Source organism: Hyperoodon ampullatus (genome assembly GCF_949752795.1).
Source record: "Hyperoodon ampullatus genome assembly, chromosome: 5".
NCBI classification, from domain to species: Eukaryota; Metazoa; Chordata; class Mammalia; order Artiodactyla; family Ziphiidae; genus Hyperoodon; species Hyperoodon ampullatus.
This window is the reverse complement of record NC_136918.1, coordinates 32831791-32853623: the sequence shown is the minus strand read 5'-3', so window position 1 is coordinate 32853623 and position 21833 is coordinate 32831791. Positions and strand designations below refer to the sequence as shown.

Genomic DNA, 21833 nt, shown 5'->3' with positions numbered 1-21833 from the left:
GGATATATCATTAAGTGAGAAAAGCTGGCAACCAACATACATATACATATAAATAAAGAAATATCTGGAAGAATAAACACCAAAGTATTAGCAAATGTTAAGACAGACAACTGAGTGGGTGGATTATTTTTGTTCCTTTTTTGCTCATCTGCACATATATAATGAAAATGTGTAGTTTTGTAATTAGAAATTTTTTAAAATAAAAATAAAATAGAAACTTCATTTGGAAAAAAAAAATCAAAAAGAGAGTTGAATAAGCTCAGTTTTCCCCATTACTCTGAAGGTACGTGAGTTAGAAGCATGGGCTCTGGGGTCAGACTGGGTTCAAAGCTTGCATCCTACACTTGAATGATACTCTCTAGGCCTGATTTTTCATCTGGAAGTTGAGGATAATATTAAAATCTTCTCCACAGAGTTGTTTCAAGGATTAAATGAGTTATTTCTTATAAAGATATGTATTCAATAAATGGCAGTTATTATTATTCTTACATGTTTACAGCACAGGTTTAAAACCTTGCAAATACTTTTCAAAATGTTTTTATCCAGGAGAAATATTTTCATTGTGGAATTTGCATACATTCCCCCCATATGCAAATCCATCACTTGCTCCCTCTTACTTTCAGCTAGACAGTGCTGGCTTCCAGGGGCCCACCCTGCGGGCACAGTGTCACAGAAATGAAAGGAAGATGGAAGAGAAAGGAAGTCAATTTGGTTTCTCTTAATCTGGGCAGGTTGACCTGTGTTGAAATTAATTATTGGAAGACATGGTAATACATGGTTTGCTTTCAGAATCAGTACCAGCAGATGAGGAAGCTTTCCTCTGGAACAGCTTTCCTTGTTTCCTTTCTAAACCATGTCAGTGCTCTCTGAGAGTCAGCAACTTTATTCTTCCCACCGGTGTGTTATTCTCATTGTGCAAGGTAAATATGTTGACACCTTGTGAAACTAGTGGCCACATTCTTGGGACCCCTGTGAGCAGGCCCACTGAATCAGAGAATCCTTTGGAAGGGAGACTGCTCTCACTCAGTGCCCAGACTCTCTCCCCTTCCTTCCCCTTTTCTGAGGCGTTATGGCAGGTTCAGCTTCAGTCTCATGACAGAAATGGAATCACACATCTTACCAACAGATTAGTCCTTCATATCAGGTCCCACTGGCAGCTAATCCAGTCCTGCCCTGGTGCCCACATTTGATAATTAGACTTTTATCCCTATCCCTTCCTTACCTGGAACTCTGCCTCTGATTTGAAGCCCAGGAACTGAAGTCTGCTATCTGTTAAGAGTCTTCTCAATGTAAACCACTGATCCTTTTCCTTGCATCTGTGAATACATTGGCTCTTGGATGCCCAGTACTGGGTATCCCCTACCTACCACCCCAAGGCAGGATGCACCATTACTCTATTGCCTTTCCTTGGTTCTGACTGGTCAAATTGGATGGAACCCTCTTCTGCATGCTTAACCCGAGGGCCAAGCTTAGTTCCTGTAGCTGATCTTTCCACTTGGCACCTGGCCCATCTCAAAGGACAAGCCTACTCTTTCCAACATAGTTAGGCAGACCACACCATGCTGAGGCTTGAGAGATGACAGCATGGTACTTGATAACCTATCCTGGAAGGGAGTGAGGCTTAGAGGTATCCCATCACCACCACTCCCATGGTCACCACTACTGCCACTGAGGCCACCATTCACCAGGCACCTCCCATGAAACAAATTCTCTATTAGGCACATTCTACATGTTATTTCTAACCCTCACATCACTCTGTGGGGGAGGTGTCACCATCTCTATTTTAGAGAGGACACTGAGGCTCAGGGAAATTGACTGTCCCTGGGCCCAAGGCCAACAAAAGGAAAGAACAGATTGACTGCAAATGCTACACTTTTCTTCACTATATCATATGTCCAAATAGAGGGAAACTGGAACTGAGAGGGATGTCTCAAACAGGCTTGTGAAGCTATCAAGGGAGATGTGTTCTGGAAACAAGGAAGTTTCATTAATGATGGCCTGACCTTAGCAAAAGGTAAAAAGAAAGAGACAAAATAGGACTTCCCTGGTGGCGCAGTGGTTAAGAATCCGCCTGCCAATGCAGGGGACACATATTCGATCCCTGGTCTGGGAAGATCCCACATGCCGCAGAGCAACTAAGCCCGTGTGCCACAACTACTGAGCCCACGCTCTAGAGCCCGTGAGCCACAACTACTGAAGCCCGCGCGCCTAGAGGCCGTGCTCTGCAACAAGAGAAGCCACGGCAATGAGAAGCCCGCGCACCGCAACGAAGAGTAGCCCCTGCTCACCGCAACTAGAGAAAGCCCATGTGCAGCAACCAAGACCCAATGCAGCCAAAAATAAATTAATTAATTTCAAAAAAAAAGAGAAAGACAAAATAATATTCTGGGCTGGGCCAAGTATAGTCCACTTTGTGCTAGAAAATGGAAATGAAGACTCAGGCTAGATACTGGCCAAGTTAATTGTTAAACAGGACAAGCGCCAGCAGAGAACAGAGCCAGCTGTCACCAATAGTGGGTACACATGTTTCAGATAAGGCAGAGGATGGGTAGAGAAAGATGAGAGGCAGTCATAGGAGTCCCAGAGCCCTGAGGTCACACAGAGCTTTTAGATGAAGAAGATGTCATAGAGGGTCATGAAGGTGACCCTGGAGTCCAAGGGAATTATTAGGCACAAGAAGGGAAAGACTGTCACTCAGCAGTCCTGTGGCCACAGTGCTAACACATGGTTGTCTGAGGGGCTACCTGGATCCACACATAGAAAGAGGATTAGGAACTGGTTCTGGAGTGAAACTGAGGACACTGCCAGGCCCAATCCCAGAGACATCCAAAGCTTTTGTGGATCAAGAGACTCTGTGGCAAAGGAGTTGAGAGCCTGGGCTCTGGAGCCAGACTACTGGGTTTGAATCCCAGTTCCATCCCTTACTAGCTTTGCCAACTTGAGCTATTATTTCACCTCTTTGCCTCCAACTCCTTATCTGTAAGTGGGAATATCAATACCTAACTCATGGGATGTTATGAGAATGAAGCGAACAGTGCCTGGCACATAGAAAGTCCTCAGTAAGTGTTTTTGTTATTATCATTACTGCTGTTGTTATTAGGATCTCCTCAACAGGGAGAAGGAAAACATGTCTATCAGTGAACACGATAGACTGAATAAAAAGTATGACTAGAGTTGTCTTGGACTGAAATCAATATACTTAACATAAAATCAGTATACTTCTTTTGTCTAATTTACCTTTTCTTTTGTTGTTGCCTTTAAGATACCCTTGAAAAGAACAAATCTTATTCATTTCCAACACGGGAGAATTCTTGAAAGGGAAAAAGAACTTCGTCACATTTCAACTAACAGAGGGAGAAGGTTAAAGCCTCCCTAGCAGTCAGACACAGTGTGATGATAACTATCTCAGCCGTTAAATCATGGAAACTTAGTGAGGCTGGGGAAATGAACTGAGTAAGGATTACCATGCCCTGTTGTCAACATTGGTTTCCTATGAAACCAATTCACAGGAAATAATTTCATCTGAAATAATGTTTTAGGTTTTTTTGATTTTGTTTTTTTTGTTAAAAAAATATGGAAGAGTCCAAAGAACTCACTCAAAATTTGGCTCCAAAGATGCTTCTTCCCAAGTGCCAGATCCTGGACTGGGGCTGTCCATGCTAACTCCAGCTGAGGGCAATCCTACTAATTCTATGAAGATGGCTCTCGGTTAGGTCCCAGGTTATATGTTCCTGGGGCCTGTGTTGTTATGAATATTCATCTAATCTACCTCTCTTCCATTTATCAGTCTTAGAGTTGGAAAGGACCTTAGACATCACCTGGCCTGATATCCACCCAACAAAGGAATGAATACCATTCATTCCTTTACTTTTCAAGCGCCAATTGCATGTTAGGCTCACCATGCTAGGCGTTGGGATAAAAAGGCTAATAAAATAAAATTTCTGCTCTAAGGAAGGTTATAGCTGGGGAGTGAGGCCATCATAAAATTGATTATGACACTGCATGATAACTACCATGATAGGGATGTGACCAGAAAAAGTGGATGCCTTAGAAAAGGGGTATTCAATCCAAGCCATGGAGGCCACTGAAGGCTTCCTGAAGAGGCAATACTTGAGATGAGTGTTCAAAGATGCACAGAAGTTGGTTCGGGTAGTCAAAGTTAAAGACCTGGGAGGAATTAAAGAGGAGACAGCACTGAGACTTGAGAGCATGACATGTTCAGGTAAACTCTGGGAGACAGGACTATCGAGTTGGGTAGAGGGAGCACAGGAGGGATAAAAGGTAAAACCAGAGAAGTCAGCAGCCAGGTCATTAAAGGTTTATAATATCAAGAGTTTGACCTTTATCCCAATGGGACAACACCTATGAGTTCCATAACAAATGGAGTAGCATGATGAGATGTGCATTTTAGAAAAACCACTCTGGTAGCAATTTGGGCATGGATTTAAGGAGACCATGACTAGAGTCAGGGAAAACAGGAGGATATTGCAATACTCCAATCAAGAGATAATGAGACTCTGCTCTAGGGCAGTGGCAATGACGATGGGAGGAAGGGGACATATTAAAGACATAGAATCAGTAGGACTTTGTGAAGGGCTCATGAGGGGTGAGAGTTAAGAATGACTCCCAAGTTTCTGGCTCAAGCAGGTGGTTGGTGCTCTTCACCAGCATGGGGAATACAGGGGGAAGAGCACACCTGGAAGGGGCAGGAGATGATCAAATAAATTTTGGACACATTGGGTTTGAGAACCCTCTGAAAAGTCAAAGTGGAAGTGTCCAGAAAGCCAGTGTGTTTTTGAACAGGAAGCACAGGGGTAAGATCAGAGATGAGACACAGATTTGGAAGCCATCAGAGTAGGGGGGAAGTTGAGGGTGGGAAAGAGTATAAAATCATAAAATGAGAAGAGAAGGTCTGGGGAACAAATCCTGGGGAAAAAGGAGAAGAGTCTAAGAAGGACCAGTCAGAAAGACATAAAGAAACCAAGAGAGCCAGGTGTCGTGGCAGGCGGAGGACAAGTGAATTTAAAAAGGAGGAAGTGGTTGACAGGGTCAAATGCTTCAGGAAGACCAATTAGTATCTGAAAAGTATCCTTTGGATTTAACAAACAAAAAGAAACATTCAGGTGGAGACTTTGGTAAGATTAACCTCTGTTGGCCAGAGAGAATAGAAACCCAATGGCAGAGGTCAAAGGGCATCTAGGAGGTAAGGAAGTAAGGGCAGATGCAAATATAAACTGTTCTCTCAAGAACTTGAGCTTTCAAGGGGAGGAGAAACAGGGTCCAGAAAAGGTAGTCTTGGTTTCTTTTTATTTATTTGTTTGTTTTTAGCTTTTTACATATCCTAGGGAAAAAAGGGTTGCCTCTGCTGGAAAACCTCCCATGATGAGAAGCACACTACATCACAAGATATTTCATTCTGGTTTTGGACAGCTCATAAAAAAGCAACCATGTGTTAGAAATGATACGTGAATTAAGCTAAAATTAGCTTCACTATACCTTCCACCCTATCTCTTCCATAGGAACCTTTCAACTATCAAACCCACCTCCCCTTCCATAAAAAAATTATTTACTCAGAATTGGACATATCCAGTTACTTCAACTTCACTATCTTGGCAGCCTTCCAACAATTACAGCATAGTTTGTCAATATCCTCTTGAAAATATATTTTCTAGAATTAGACACAGTATTCTATATGTGATCTAAACAGTATATAGAGAAATCCTTATTTCTCTGGTTTAGAGATTATATTTTAATTTGCATCATCACTCAAAGGTCTTTACTATTCTCCTTTGTTCTAAGAGCAATGTCTAAACCCTTTTATCTAAAAGTCAAGGTTCGAGAGAGTCTAGACATAATCTATACTCTTGAGCTTTTCTACAATGATCCGCTCTCTACATTGTAGAACACTTTGCTCTCATCAACTTATTGATGTTTTATTTATGGTGTCACAGAATTTACAGGAGATGCCAGGAAATTTGAGGGCTCTCATAACCACCATAGTTTTCCCTGAACCAGAACTGAAATTATATCAGAATTTCCCATATCCTCCATTTGATGGAGGATATTATGGTCCTCTCCAGTCACAATCATGGCTTTTTGTTTGCTTTCCTTTAATCTCTATTATGTCTCCATATTGTTTACTACCCTCAGGTTTGTAGATCTCATATAGATGAGAACCTTTCTTATATATCCTCACTCCTCTTATTAAACGAGTCCTTTAAACAGACAATCTTCTTCAATTGCCATTTTTTACTTATGAGCTCAATACCCTAAAATCTCAGGAATATTTATATTTATCTTCTTGTGTTAAAGTTTAAGTACCTTACTTGTTACACATGCCTTTTGTTGATATATAGATAAGGCTATAAATATTGTTTGCAATCTGTATTCTTGGTATTTTTCTTTAACCTAAGTTGACCTAAGGGCATTTCCTTCAGAAGATGTTTCTTTCTGTGTCACCCGTGGGCCTCACATGTCTGCTTTTGGCTTTACTGGGGTAATTTTCTCCTTCTACTTCAAAATTTGCTTAAATCCTTCTAGACAGATCAACAAGGTTTTCTGCCAAAGCACATCCTTCCCAATCTTTACAAGATGCACTCTGTCCCTTGCCAGAAGTATATCACCCTGGCTCCATAGGATATAGTCCAGAAGACTTTTTAAAACACCATCTACACAAGTAGCCATTTGCTTCTCAGCCTCCCTTCTTTTCCACAGTCACTGCCATCACACGGAACAAGAGATAAATACACCATCTGTGCTTTCGAATCTTTCAGTGTGCTACCCAGAACTTTAAAGTCATTAGGAATACAGTCCCAGTTTCTTCTGAGTTTGCCATTTGTTCCACACAGGAAGCAACAAAAGTGGGGGGACAATTCATTGTCTTGATAAGAAGTTCTTGGCAGGCTTTCTATAATATCTTGGATATTGGCTCCGATCCCTTCTCAATTTTCCACATCAAGTGTATACAATGTGACCTTCAAAACCCTTGTTTGGGAATTAACCACCATATAAAATATCTTTCCTCTTCCTGACAGTGGTCACAAGACCCCTCCCATCAGCTCATGCCAGTAACTTCTCCCTAGTGCTTTGTGGAAGGAATGTCCTGAGTCCACCCCAACGGGAAGAGTGCCAGGCAACATCCAAAGGGTAAGACTGTCCTTCATTTCTCTGCCATTTCACATTCTTCCACTTGCCCACTTCATGACATTAATTTATCAGCATTTTCCTGGCTTTCTTTCTATCTTTTTTCATCCTGCCTAAGAACCTTTCATCATCTCTAAGAAACTGGGGAGGGTAGAAGACACAAGAGGGAGGAGATATGGGGATGTATGTATACGTATAGCTGATTCACTTGGTTATACAGCAGCAACCAGCACACCATTGTAAAGCAATTATACTCCAATAAAGATATTAAAAAAATAGAATGTGAAAAAAGAAATTGGAGTGTGGAAAAGTACCTGTTTAATCTTTCCCCCCTCTCCCTTCTGCTTGCATTTGCAGCTGCTATACTTGGCCACCATCTCAGGCATGAAAAGAAAGATGGAACTTACTCTAAAGGTCACTATACTACCTCAAGGCAGGTGTTTTTTTTGGATCACCAAATGAACTAAGGGTTTATCTTGGTTTCACTAGATGCACTTCTTGAAAACCTTAAAAGAGTAAAGATTATGTCTCCTCTCTTATTGTGGGATTTCTTAGAGGTTTAGAATACTCTGGCTGCATGTTTTTCATTAGACTGTGAGTTCCTCAAGACAGAAACTGTGCATCTCTTTCATTTTCCACAGTGCCCAACACAGAGGCTTGATGGGACATGGAAACTTAATGAACTGTCCAACTCTGTGGGCAGAGGCTTTCCATCTCTATGGATTACCCTATTCTAGTCACCCTTAGTACTCTGGTAGGTTAGCTGATTACACTTTGAATATCTTTAATGGGCAAGGTCACTGATGGGTCCACTAAAATGTTCCCCTTCCATTTTTGCCTATTTTGTCCCCAAGGCTCAGAATGAGGTTTTTTTTTTTTTTTTTTTTTTTTTTTTAATGTATTCTATTCAAGTTTGAAGAAAAAGCAAGGGTCAGCTAGAGAAATAACTAACTAGAGATTATTGAATGAAGTACTTAATTGTGCCCCTGTTTTTATATTTCTTTAAATCTTTCTTTGAATGGTCTGTTCTTTCAAAAATGTTACACTGATGCTTAGCTGCTTAAATGTGACTTGGTGATTTGAGATTTTAAATAATATATATTTGAATGTAAATGCTTGCTCTTTTGACTAAACTAGCTTACAGAGAGTCTGGCATTTCAGATAATGAGGTCATAAAGCAGACCACTAACAGCAGGCACAGCTGCTCTCTAAACCACAGGCACTTGAGTACTCCCCTACTGAGTCACAGCAAATATCTCAGGACAAAATGTCAGTACCACTGCCCACTCTACCTCTTGGGCAGATATGGATGCATCTATCCCCTGAAAGCTATGCTCTTACGGGTAGCAATTCCATCCCTATGCCTGTTCATACTCCCAATGACAGCTAACATGCAACACACACACTATATATATATATATATATAATATATATATACATGTATGTATATATGTATATATAAGTAATAAGTGTTTTTTAAAAATCTGATTTACGGGGGGCCTCCCTGGTGGCGCAGTGGTTGAGAGTCCGCCTGCCGATGCAGGGGATACGGGTTCGTGCCCCGGTCTGGGAGGATCCCATATGCCGCGGAGCGGCTGGGCCCGTGAGCCATGGCCGCTGAGCCTGCGCGTCCGGAGCCTGTGCTCCGCAACGGGAGAGGCCACGACAGTGAGAGGCCCGCGTACCACAAAAAAAAAAAAAAAAAATCTGATTTACGCTATGGCCTGAGTCATTTGATGAGTTTATAGGCAACTCGAGTCAAGTATCTATCTGGAGCAGCAGGGGTTCCCACTGGTCCCCAGCTCTTCTATTTGAGCATGGACAATCTCAGCAGCTTAGACTAGAAAGACCTGTAGAGACAGCCCCTTGGTGCATCCCCTGGCCCTGGCCCCTCACCACCTGCCTGTCAGGCTGTCATGACTGAGGCTCCTTTCCTCACGCAGCTCGGCTTCTAGGTAGGCTATTCAAAGAGTGCCATCTGCAGGATGAAGGGAGGATCATAAATATTTATTCATTTCCTTCAAATGATAGTTGAAGAATTTAAAACGTGTTCAAGAGCTAATCAACACAAGATTTAAGTTAAAGTTTAATGACAGATAATGAATTGCTACATTCATTCTTCACAGGTATCATTTGTTTTTTTTTGTTTTTTTTTTTTGTGGTACATGGGCCTCTCACTGTTGTGGCCTCTCCCGTTGCGGAGCACAGGCTCCGGATGCGCAGGCTCAGCAGCCATGGCTCACGGGCCTAGCCGCTCCACGGCATGTGGGATCCTCCCAGACCGGGGCACGAACCCGTGTCCCCTGCATCGGCAGGCGGACTCTCGACGACTGTGCCACCAGGGAAGCCCTGTATTTATTTTAACGACTGCCTTAAATGTCTTTACTCCAAAAAGTAATCCATGGTGAGAATCAAAGGTGCCCCCACTATCCCAAGAGTGGAGAGGTGTTCGTTCAGGGCCTTTATGCTGCCCCTGGACCCCTCCCCACGGGTAGCCATTTCTCTGCTCTTCCCTTAAGAAGGGCACATGTCCAGTGGTGACAGATGAAACAGCTCTCTTCCTACTTTGACTCAAGACAATTTTTAAAATCTGAATGCAGAGAATGGGAGCTCAGAGTTCCCTTGTCCTACCAGCCTCAGGTCAAAGAATCATACGATCACAAAGCTGAAAGAGGCTCCTTCACGGAGTCATGACCCTGCGCAGTGCTGCTGACCAGCGGCCCCCAGTCTCCTCCTTCACCCTATGTGTGATGCCCTTCCTGACTGTATCTCATAAGCAGCAGCCCACAACAACCAGGAACAGGTTTCTAATTCTTTCACTGTGTGTCACTGATCTCTGACGAACTCAAGAATTATCCAATTCCTGACTAAATTCACTTCTCTCCCCACAGTGGCCCTCACCTAGTGAGGAGAGAAGCAGGAAAAAGAGCGCCCTTTCCTGCCTCGGTTGCCCCCTTTCTCAGTACCTGAGCGTGATGGTCACACTGCACAGAAAAAAGCAGGGCTGAGGCAAGTGGCTGCTGACCACTCACCTGCCTTGGCCATGGTTGGAGGTGGTTCTCCTATGTGGACTACCAATTCCAGGATGCTAGGCAGCTCCACTGCCCACACCCTTCCCCAGAATAGGGATGAGGGAACAAGACAGGATTCATTTCCAGACTACAAGACCCATCTCTAGAGGCCTATTTACAGGAGAATGATGCAGTGATCTCATGGCCCTTCACTGAGGTGTTCCCTTTGTGGTCTGCATCCTCCGCAAACCTCCTAAAAGCAGGAGCCTTTTGGAAGGTACACTCTCTCTTCTCTCTCATAAAGACACAGTCTTATCAGGAAGCAGAGGCAGAGACAAGTGGATTATATCAAAAGATGACTCATTGGCAGGACCAGGGAAAATAATGCCTGTGACAGGGGAAGCCTCCCCTACCCCATTCTTGCTCTTTGCCCTGTACTTTCCATGAGGACACTGGTAATGAATTTTACACCCAATTTCTCCACCTCAGTAAGGAGGGACAGCATGGGGTTAGGGTGAGAACACGAGTCTGGACTCACACCTGGGTTGAAATCTCCACAGAACCACCGACAAGCTAGATGACAAAGGCACTGAAGGACTTTCTGATCCTTAGTGTCATCTTCTATAAAACAAAGCTGATACTGTCTATCGTTCAGGGTTGGTGGGAGATAAAACACTTAATAGGCCCATAAGCTCTCAAAAATGTGTCCATTCTTTCTTTAGTATGAATTTAAGTTAATGTGTCTCTGGCACTAACTGAAAGGCACTGCCCCATGGGAAGGGCATATCAGGCACCAGCGAGAAGGTGGAGGAGCAACTGGGAGAAATGAGGTTGAGGTTGGGGAGGCCACGAGGCTTGTTTGGTTGTAACAACACACAAAAACGACAGCCCCCTCATGGGCCTGTGACCACAGCTGGCATTGCCTATGAGGCCACAGCAGTAAGTGAGCAAGGAGGAGTGGGCTGGATCAGGGCGGTGGGTGGCTCTGGGGATGTCCTCCCCAAGTGAGGAGGGCTGAACCACAGGACAGCCAGAAGGCAGGGGCACCAAAGCTATGGGATGGCTCTCTTCCAACAGATGGTCCCAGGTACCACAATGCCCACTCTCAGCAGGCAGGGAGTCTGGATGACTCTCTTCCATCCTTTGCCCCCTAACAGACTGGACAGGCACCAGAATGCCTGGCCACCCAGATATTTTGGGTTTGTAATACATCTTGTCCACCAGAAGCACATTGGGCCTGTGTCTGTATCATGTTGGCATAGTCCAGCTCATGCTGTAAAAGATCCCTGTGTGGCTATGAGGCTGGTTTTTGTTCTTGTGGTGGTGGTACTGGTGGTCATGGTAAAATAAACGTAACAGAAAACTTAAAAGTTCAGGGGCACTGAGTCACCCTGTTGTGCAACCATCACCACCATCCATCTCCAAAAATCTCTACCTTGCAAAACTGAAACTCTGCACCCACTAAATAATAACTCCCCATCAGCACTTGGCAACCACCCTTCTACCTTCTATCTCCATAAATTTGACTATTTTAGGTACTTCATATAAGTGGACTCATATGATATTTGTCCTTTTGTGACTGACATTTCACATAGCATAGTATCTTCAAGGTTCATCCATGCTGTAGCATGTGTCATACTTCCTTACTTTTTAAGACCAAATAATATTCCATTATACGTATATACCATATTTGGTTTATCTATTCATCTGTCGATGGACACTTAGGTTGCTTCCACCTTTTGGTTACTGTGAAAAATGCTGCTTGAACATGGGTGTACAAATATCTTTTTGCATCCTTGCTCTTAATTCTTTTGGGTATATACTCAGAAGTGGGATTGCTGAATCATATGGTAATTCTATGCTTAATTTTTTGAGGAACTGCCATACTGTTTTGTTTTTGTTTTTGTTTTTGCGGTACGCGGGCCTCTCACTGCTGTGGCCTCTCCCGTTGCGGAGCACAGGCTCCGGACGCGCAGGCTCAGTGGCCATGGCTCACAGGCCCAGGCGCTCCGTGGCATGTGGGATCTTCCCAGACCGGGGCATGAACCCGCGTCCCCTGAATCGGCAGGCGGACTCTCAACCACTGCGCCTCCAGGGAAGCCCTGCCATACAGTTTTTAACAGTGGCTGCACCATTTTACATTCCAACCAACAGTGCACAGAGGTTTTCTATGAGGTTTTCTTTATCCCATAGGTTGGGTCTCATCTACCTGCCTCCGCAGGTTCAGGTCACTGCTGACACAGTCTCTCTGGCTCCGTCAGGCCTCTCACCCTCCAGCATCCCTTGCAGCTCCCCTAGGGATGGGGAGCAGCCCTGGTCTGCTCCCACTACTTCCTGTCCGCCAGCAGATTCCTTTGGCTCTTGGCAGGCCCTCTCCTTTCACACCCACAGCTCACATCTGTCTGGGGCTGGTCACCTCCCCGGGTGAGGTTGGGGCTCTGGACAATGCCCAGCAGGACTCCCCCACTGAGGGCTGCCTATGTAATGGAATCAGAGCCAGCCCTGGCTAAAGCCGTGATGTGGCAAACTCTAGCTTTGTCACCCTCACTCCTCTGGCAGCATCCACCTCTCCATCCCTTAGTGATACCTTTCCCAGCTGCCCCTTCCCTGCCTTACTCATTCTACTGCATCTGATTACAGTTGACAAAATACTAATTTACCACTCACCTAGTGATCCTAGAGCAGACAAGGGTCTCCTTGCATCAGGCGGGAAGGCAGCCCAGAAGCCATGGGCTATCCACCCAACATGCCCCACCAAACACCAAAGCCACAGCCCTGGTCTCCCTCACCGCTCCACACACGCATACAATCATACACAGCATCTCACCTGAGCCACCTCCTCAAAGTCATCGTGCCTCTTCTGCAGGGCCCGGGCTCGATGCAAAGACTTTCCAACCCCTGTGTGCTTGCTGAGAAAGGCCTCGCCGTGGTTTTCAATCCAGTCTAACACCTAGTCAGAGAAGGAAGACAGAAACAATGACTTCTTGGCAAAAGACACGTGACAACATGTGTGACTGTTAGGCTATTAGAGTCCCCGTCCCAATCAGAAAGCAGCAGTCCAGGTGTAAATGTTCAATCCACGGTGGACACAGGGATTTCATTACTGTCATTGGCAATACAACAATCCCACCCTTAACTAAGTTCAGCTCTTCCTCTTTGATCTCCAGAATATCCCCTCATCACTTTCTCAGTTTTCTCAGCCTTAATTAGCCCATTATTTTAAACAAGTTACACAGACCGCCAGGCACAGTTTAACCCTCTCACTACTTTGACTCCAACCATATAAAGTCAGACACATTTGCAGGAAATTAAGCAGTGTCAGGTCAGGGCAGTTCCTTGGCACTCACTCCACCATAAAAATGCTCATGGCAGTGGCATCAAGTCATGGGGATCCTACCTCATTGTTCTCCTGGGACTCCCTTCCTAATCTTGGGAGTAAAGTCCAGAGCAGTCAGTCCCTAATGGGAGCTACGCTCAAGAGAGCTGATCACCAGGACAACTGCCCTCTCTGGCTTCTTTCCACCTTTCTCCTCCAATCAACATCAACCAACCAACCAACCAACAAAATAAAGTAAGGTCTTTAGTATCTATGATGCTCTTGGGTAGCAGTAGAGACTCCATGTTCTCCAGGCTTAAGGTCTAGTGATTTGGCCTCAAGACATTTTCCTCAGAGTTGTGAGAAGCTAGAAAAGAGGTGGCTGGAGCAGTAGAGGGATGAGTCAGGCGATGCTTAGAAGGTGAGAAAATATGTTGTCCTGAGGGGTACTTGACGGGGGAGTGGAAAGCCCTTAGTAAAAGCCTCGAAATGTAGGGAGGATTAAAGCCTTTAGCCCATTTTGCATTTGCCCACATAACCCAACAAAAATGTGTGCCTCCCAGGGAGAAGGGAAGCAGTTCATTTGGGCCCTGAGGAGTTGGCACTCGCTAAATCAGATGGCCACAACTGAATCAGAATTACAGCACAGACACACCTGTTGCAGATCCTGCCAAGACTCAACTAAGCCCACTCTATTCCTACTATAGTAAACGTCAACTAAACATTTGATTAATGAGGTACTAGCTTTCTCAGATTGTAGAATGACTTTTGGGAAAATGATTTAGATGAACTAGCCCTGTTTAAAAGGGCACTTTAATTCTGCTTTTTCTACAGATTGCCCTGTGGCAAGCAGAGAGACCAAATCATTGCCTGGACTGCAGACATGAGAGTTCTGTTTCTACGGAATTTAGCCTTTGGCTTCACTTCCTCTGACATTTGAGATAAATTTATGCCTGCAATTGTAAAAAGTATGGAAGCTTTCAAAGTCTTAGGTGGCAGTATTATAAAGCCATACCAAGATGGTATTGGTTAGAGAAATGCACATATGAATATAAAAATGAGGTTTAACAAAAATGCATGGTACAAAGCCAGGTCAGGTAACTGTCCACTAAAATGAAGAAAAAAAGAAGGCTTTTGCAAAAGTGACTTTATCTAAACATTAGTGTAAAGATTTTAAGCACTTTAGCATCAAGGATTTACTATATAACACATGGAACTATATTCAATATCTTGTAATAACCAGTAATGGAAAATAATCTGAAAATACATATATATAACTGAATCACTTTGCTGTACACCTGAAACTAACACAATATTATAAATCAACTATACTTCAATTTTAAAAAGGTTTTAAACACTTTAACAAATTCTGGCAATTTTTTTTAATATTCTGGAGGCACATCTGTAAAAAGAAATTGCAGTAGTAAGTGAACTGAATTTTTACCTTTTGCAAACTCTGAAAGGCAGCACGGAAAGGAAGTTTACATATTCTTTTCTTAGAATAAAGAAGAGCCTACTTTTTTCTTGAGTTACCTATGGTGATATTTCAGCAACAAAAGTCAGGAGAGTGCATTTTTACTTGATTTGCCACAATGTGATCCCATTCTATACTGGACAGTGATGATGGGTGTCAGCATGCAAGGTCAAAGACAAACATTTCTAGTCACAAAGTTTCTCATATATTGTGTACCACGGATAGTGTAGTTTTATAATTTTTATGCATATTTAAACTTTTATTAATCCACCCCCCTTTTTTTTTTTTGCGGTATGCGGGCCTCTCACTGTTGTGGCCTCTCCCGTTGCGGAGCACAGGCTCCGGACGCGCAGGCACAGCAGCCATGGCTCACGGGTCCAGCCGCTCCACGGCATGTGGGATCTTCCTGGACCGGGGCACAAACCCGTGTCCCCTGCATCGGCAGGCAGACTCTCAACCACTGTGCCACCAGGGAAGCCCTATTAATCCCCTTTTGAGAATGAATTGAAGCTTGGAGATAATTTTTATATACACAGGAGCTGTCTTACAGCTTTTCATGAGTGCTTTGGAATTTATGACGTATTTTCAGGTTACAATTAAAAAAAAATTTTTTTTGAGCAGTTAAGTGTGACTTGCTTGTCTGGCACTTTTTTTCATGAATTTTATTTTATTCCTTTTCATTTTTAATCTCTAGCTTTAATAAATATTCTAAATAATATTCTAAAGCAAATTGGTTAGAGAGAAATGTTTTTCATCTACTAGTTTACAAATGGTTAGCTTTTATACTCCCTGGGGGTGCTTTCACAACTTTTAAACTTTTTTTAAAAAGCAATTTGTTTCCTGTTTATTTTGCTTTCTTTAAAATGTCAATTAGTTTTCAGTTAGTGACAGTTTACTTAATCAGCTCTACCTTAACTACTTAAAAATCTATTTCATATTTGAGAGGCTTTTACTTAGTTTAAACATAACTTTGCTGTGTGATGTTACATTGCCTCCATTTGGTACAGCTTCTGCCATTAGAACTGGAGCTGTGGGGAAAACACATGCAACCTCAATGTGGGGTCAGGGACTGCAGGGAAATCAATTTAACAAAACAAAAGCAAATGATTTAGGACGTGAACAAGATTACTTTAGTAATATATAGAGACGGAAAAAGCATCTGAGGACAGAGAAACAGAATCAATATATGATGCACTGTTTAAAATGTTGATTTCTGACAATTTTGTTTCAGAGAGTTCTTTTAGAGCCAGCATGGTCTGGTACAAATACTTAAGCCATATGCTCTCTTGACTTTTGATTTCATGGCTCCCAACCTTGGGAATACAATCCAGCTTCCTACGTGGACTGTACAGCTGAGAAATGTGCTTCTGAACAGACACCAGCGGTGCCTGACAATTACGTGACACACTGTAAATTAATGTGCAGCATCGGAAGTCTGGTGAGTCCCAGAATCTGAACGTCACTGGTTGAAGAATAAATTGAGTTTCTAGCCTTACCCTGGACCCTATCAAAGTGTAAGCACCCATCAAGGTACCCCTTATTAGCTGGTCCCTATGTAATTTCTCTCATCTATAAGATCTTATTTAAAATAGTCAATTATCAGTTGTAGTTAAGATAGTACAGGATGATAGTTAATCATACCTATTGATGGCTTTGAAATGGTATTTAAGTGTTTCCAACAATAGGTTTTTTCCTTTTGTTTTTGTCTGAAGGAAGAGTCTTCAGGATGCAGAGAAGTACTTGTGGGCTACGACTATTCACATATTCAAATAGATATTTATTATTAGCCTCATGGTGGCCTAGCGCCAGGCACTAGGACAGCACAGCGTGCAGGATTAAACAAGGCAGGCTCGGCCCTGACTCCAGGAACTCAGTCTAGGTGGGTAACGAGCACTAGATATGAAATCACACAATTCATCATTAATTGCAAGGGTGAAAAGTGCCAATGGTCAGCGAAGCCCACTCTGAAGAAGTGAGGCCTGAGAGACAGTAGGACTTAACCAAATTAGGAATTGAAAAGATCAGCATGGTTTGAGTAGGTGTAAGTAGGAAATGCGCCCCGAGGCGGCAGGCACCAGGTAGAGCTGAGCCCTGGTGTGCTGAGTCTGACTCCAGTGTTAGCCTAAGAGCCACTGAAGGGCTGAAGGAGGAGAAAGACACCATCAGGTCTGCATTTAAAAATTATTGCTCTGACTGCTTTGTGGAGAATCAGTTGTTGGAAGACAGGAACAGAGGTAGGAAAACAGGAGGTTCCTGCGGAAATCCTGACAAGAGGCGATGGTAGCTCAGGCGAGGCCAGTGGCAGTGTCCGTGGAGAGACAGGTTTCAGCAATATTTAGGGGAGAGAACAGCCAGGATTTGGTGATGGGGCCTGGGGGTGATGCAGAGGCAGGTGGAAGCCTGACCCCCAGGAAGAGGAACTTGTCACTGGTACAGAAGCAAGTGAGTCACAAGGGATAGCACAAAGGTGACAGATTTTTTTGTTAAGTTTTCTTTCAATTTTCATACTCACACTCTGGTTTTGATAAATGACAGGTGTGCCTCTGAACTTGAGTGGGAAGTAGCACCCAGTGAGAGCTGTCAGTCTCATTCTGGCAAGATGTGCCTTTAATTTCAAAGGAGTAATTTTATACACTAAGGTTTAAAAATAAACTATGAATTTCTAATATAGCCAGATCCTAATGATAAAAAAAAAGTTAGGGACACAAAATCCACCTGAAGAATATAAATTAGGCTTACATGGAGTTAAACCTTGCATTCTTGAAGGCATTTCACTGGGGTATAGTTTTTGAGGGGCCCCTTAACCTGACATGCAAAGTCCTCTGCAACAGGTCCACCCCTCCCAACCCCACCTCCAATGAGTTCCTGCCCCAGCTCTCAACACCCCCCAAAACTGCTTCTCACCTCCTGAGTTTTGTTCTTACTATTTTTCACTTCACTTGAAATGTCCATCTCTTTTTTCTCCCTATATCCACTTCCCAGGCTCCTTCTTACTCATCTTTTAAGTGCCATCTCAAACTCTACTTTTGGAAAGCCTTTTCTCTTTAACAATCAGGCTGGGGTGGTGTCACTCTTCTCTGTTCTGTTCAAACCACAATTATTGCCCACAGGCTGGTCTCTCCCACTAGACTCTGACCTCCCTGTGATTCCTGGACACAGCATTGTACTCAGCACAGAGGGGTTTGCGTGAGATATGTTGAACTCAACTCAACTCAAAACTCATTGCCCCAACACACAACTTTGGGGTGAGTGTCTCCAGCTCCGTACTCCCTAGATAGGTAACTCTTAGTACCTCTCACAGCCTGCATTCAAAGTTCTCCCTTTGTGTGGATCCACCCTCTCTCCACTGCCCCACTTGGCAGGTAGGTAGCTCCTGAAGAAGTATGGGGTTTTCACCGTTGTATCCTGCCCTTTCAACCCTCGCCTGCCCCCAGTGTCCCCATCAGCACCGCACACTCAGAAGATATTCAATGAATGTTTATAGCCATGAGTTGTCAAGTGCAAATACGGCTGCCTACTGTCTTGGGAGAAGCTGTGCCAGCGCATTCAGCAGGAGGCCTGATCTTTGCCCCATCACTGGAAACAACAGCCCTGGTCAGCCTGGGACTCCTCCCCACGAAGGCAGGCAGGCAGTCTTGCAAACAACGTGTAAAGCTCTTTCTCCTTTCTCATGCCCCAACTTTTCAACCGGAATTAGTCCTTTCCCAGAACAGCCTTTTCCAAGAGAGATACTCACATCCTGAACCGGATCTGGGAGCCAATCTAACAGCCATTATGCATAATTCCCTAATCACCCCTTTTCTTCCTCATCTAATTGTGTTTATTCCAACCAGCATACAATCAAGACAGAGTACTTTTCAGGGGAGGAGACAGTCCTTTCTAGCTGCTAAGGAGAAGAGAAAAGTCTTTTTGAAGAGAACTATTGATATTTTCTGAACAGTGGCCATGAATACAACCGAGTTAATGGGAGAAAATCAAGGGCCTAGCTGCTTTCTGTCCCAGGACTCTGATTTTTTGGATTCTTCTAACATGATAGAATCTTAGTGTTGGAGAAGACCTCAAGGATCTCCCAGCCCAGTGCAGGAGGCCCCTGCATTTAGAGGCAACCACCTTTGAACAAAGTTTTAAGTTGGTGTCTAAGCTCTGTTAATATGTAAGTGCTTTAGGTTCCTAAAGCATCATTAAAATGTGGTACCATCATGATCATTCTAAATTAAAGACACCATAACTTACAGAGGAACCTGCGTTCTCACCCCAGCTCTGCCCCTAACCAGTTGTGGCCCAGCTGGGTGTGTGCCTTCTCCTCTCTGAACCTCACTTTCTCCAATGAGACTGTTGGATCACATCATCTCCCTAAATCTCCCTCCAACTCAAATATTTCATGATTTTATTACATTGAGGGTAGGGCAGTTCCCCTCCTCAGAAGAAAAGGCTGTGGAGGGCTCACTCTTTGTCCAGCACTAGGCCAGGGCACACGCTCACCATCTCATCTATGCTATCTCACCACAACCCTGGGATGGTGAGAGTTATTATCCCCATGTTTGGATGAAGAAAATGAATCTCAGAGTGGTTAGTTAACTTGCCTGAGCTCACACAGCTACTAAATAGTGGAGTCAGGATTCAAACCCAAATGGTTCTGGCAGCAACGCTACCATCTGATTCCCAGACCTTACTCAAGTTTTCCCATGTGTCCCAACACTGACTTTTAGAGGAAAAGGATGCAGGCCAGAAGCATGTGTCATGCTTAGTTGTCCCTTTAATCTGGAAGAGTTCCTCAGGCTTCCCTTGACTTTCCTGCCTTTGACACTTTTAATAGTTACAGGTCTATTACTTTACAAAATGTCCCTCAGTGTGGGTTTGTCTGATGTTTCCTCATGATCGGAATCAGGAATAACACAGAAATGATTCTTGTTCTTCCCACTGCATTCTATCAGGTGGGATATAATTTGAATTTCCCCCATTACTCATGATGTTAACTTTGATCACTGGGTCAGGGTGGTGTCTTCCAGCCTTCTTCTAGAAAGTCACTCTTATTCCTTTGCGATTAATAAATATTTGAAGGAGGTAGTTTGAGACCATGGAGGTGGTAGATGCTGTGATGTGCCACAAAGGACTTTTTACCACCCTGCTGAGAGTGTCACCAGCAGACAGACAGCCTCGGGTGTCAGTCCCCTTTGGGGATTATTACCCTTGGCTGAAGAGAGTGGCTTTGCCCAAAGCCCCTTCTTACATTGACCCGTGCCCAGTGACAGACTCTAGAGTATAAAGACCCAGTTTTCACTCCCCAACCTGAGACAATCTTCAGAACGCCCGATAGGGCTGGCTGAGGATTCCCTTGAGATGACACTGCAGCTCAACTTCATTCTCTGTCTAATCCTCCTTCTTCCCTTCCCTTCCTCAGGGGTTGATTCCAAGACCACCTCCTAGTAAACTTCCTCTGGGTAGCCCCCTGTGTGGACACCTCCTCAGCCTGTTTGGATTCCAATCCTCTAAGCTGGGCTGCCCTCCCTGCACGGATGCCCTCCTCCCTCTGCCCAGGCTGTGACACTGCACAGCCCCTGCCCCTCGTGGATGACCTCCTTGACCTGCTCACTGTCTGCACCTATGCACCTGACACCTATACCAGGCCACCCTTCTCTGCTCTGCTCACCTTGCCTGGGCTCCGACGCCTGCACCAGGCTGTGCCTGCACAGGGACTCCCTCCTTGCTCTGCTCTGGACCACACTTCCTTGAGGACTCCCAGTGCTGGGGTGCCCTCCCACCAAAGCCATCCTCAGCCCACTCCACTCTGACCTCCCTGGACCACTGCGGCCCTCCCACCCTGCAGAGAGACCCACCTTGCTCAGCCCCGCTTAAGAGGAAGAGCCTCCCTTTTCTGGAAACACCTCTTCCTTAGCTCCTGAGATGCCATCTCACTGAGAATTCCCCCAGCTCACTGATCTCCATTGTTGTCTATTTTTCTGAATCTTCCTAGTCTTCCCAGGCTCTAAATTTTGGAATGCCTGAGGGCTCATCCCCGGACCTCTTCTTTCTCTTCTCTTACTCCCTAGATGATCTCACCCAGTTCCATGGCTTTAAATATCATCTATGTGCTGGTAATTTCCATATTCACAGTTCCAGCCCTAATTCTCTCCTGAGATTGAGACTCATGTACCCAGCTGCCTACTCTTCCTTTCCAGTTTGGTTTATAATGGGCACCTCAAGCTTAACATATCTAAAACAGAACTCTTTATTCCCTTCTGCCCCACTCCCCTCCTCTCCCAGTTTTCCTTGTATCAGCAAAAGCACCACAATTCACTGCTTAGCTGCAAGCCTGTCTTACTTACTCTTTCCTGTACACTGATTTCCATCAAAACCACCCTAGTCCCAGCCACCATCTTTCCTCATTCACCCGATCAGCCCTCTAGGTGGTTTTCCTCCTTTTACTCCCTCCACACAGTAGCCAGATCTTTAAATATAACATTTCTTTCAACAAGAATCAAGTCATGACATTCCTCTTATTGAAACTCTACAACTGTTTCCTATCACACTTAGAAAATCCAAATTCTCTCCATAGCTTATATGGCCTGAGGTGATCTGGACCCAGCCCATTTCTTCAAACTGTTTACTCCTTTTCCCTCCTCTCTATTCACCAGGTACTCTGGCCATTCTCCTATTTTCATGAATGCCCCCAGCTCATTCTGGTCCCAAGGACTTTGTAGGTCCCATTTCACATGTTTGGAATCTCTTCTTAAACACACCCCATGGCTTGTTCATTCAGCTCACCTGCTGTCATTCTAGCACCTATGACATATTTGTTTGTTTGTGATGGTGTTCTCTCCCTCCTGAATGTAAGCTCCACACGGGCAGGGGCTTTGTTTGGTTCACTGCTATGTTCTCAAAGAGCATC

The 21833-nt window shown here is 44.2% G+C and overlaps 1 protein-coding gene across 11 annotated transcripts in view; it reads right to left on the bottom strand.

Annotated features, from left to right (window-relative positions):
• KALRN (kalirin RhoGEF kinase) overlaps nt 1–21833 on the bottom strand; it is a gene marked incomplete at both ends in the record, with an annotated part of 640695 nt that overhangs the window by 326129 nt on the left and 292733 nt on the right. For all 11 annotated transcript variants that reach the window (XM_079705108.1, XM_079705114.1, XM_079705116.1 and 8 more), the window contains one exon: nt 12982–13104. In XM_079705108.1, coding sequence (XP_079561234.1) covers nt 12982–13104 — 123 coding nt within the window. The remainder of the gene's footprint in view (nt 1–12981; nt 13105–21833) is intronic.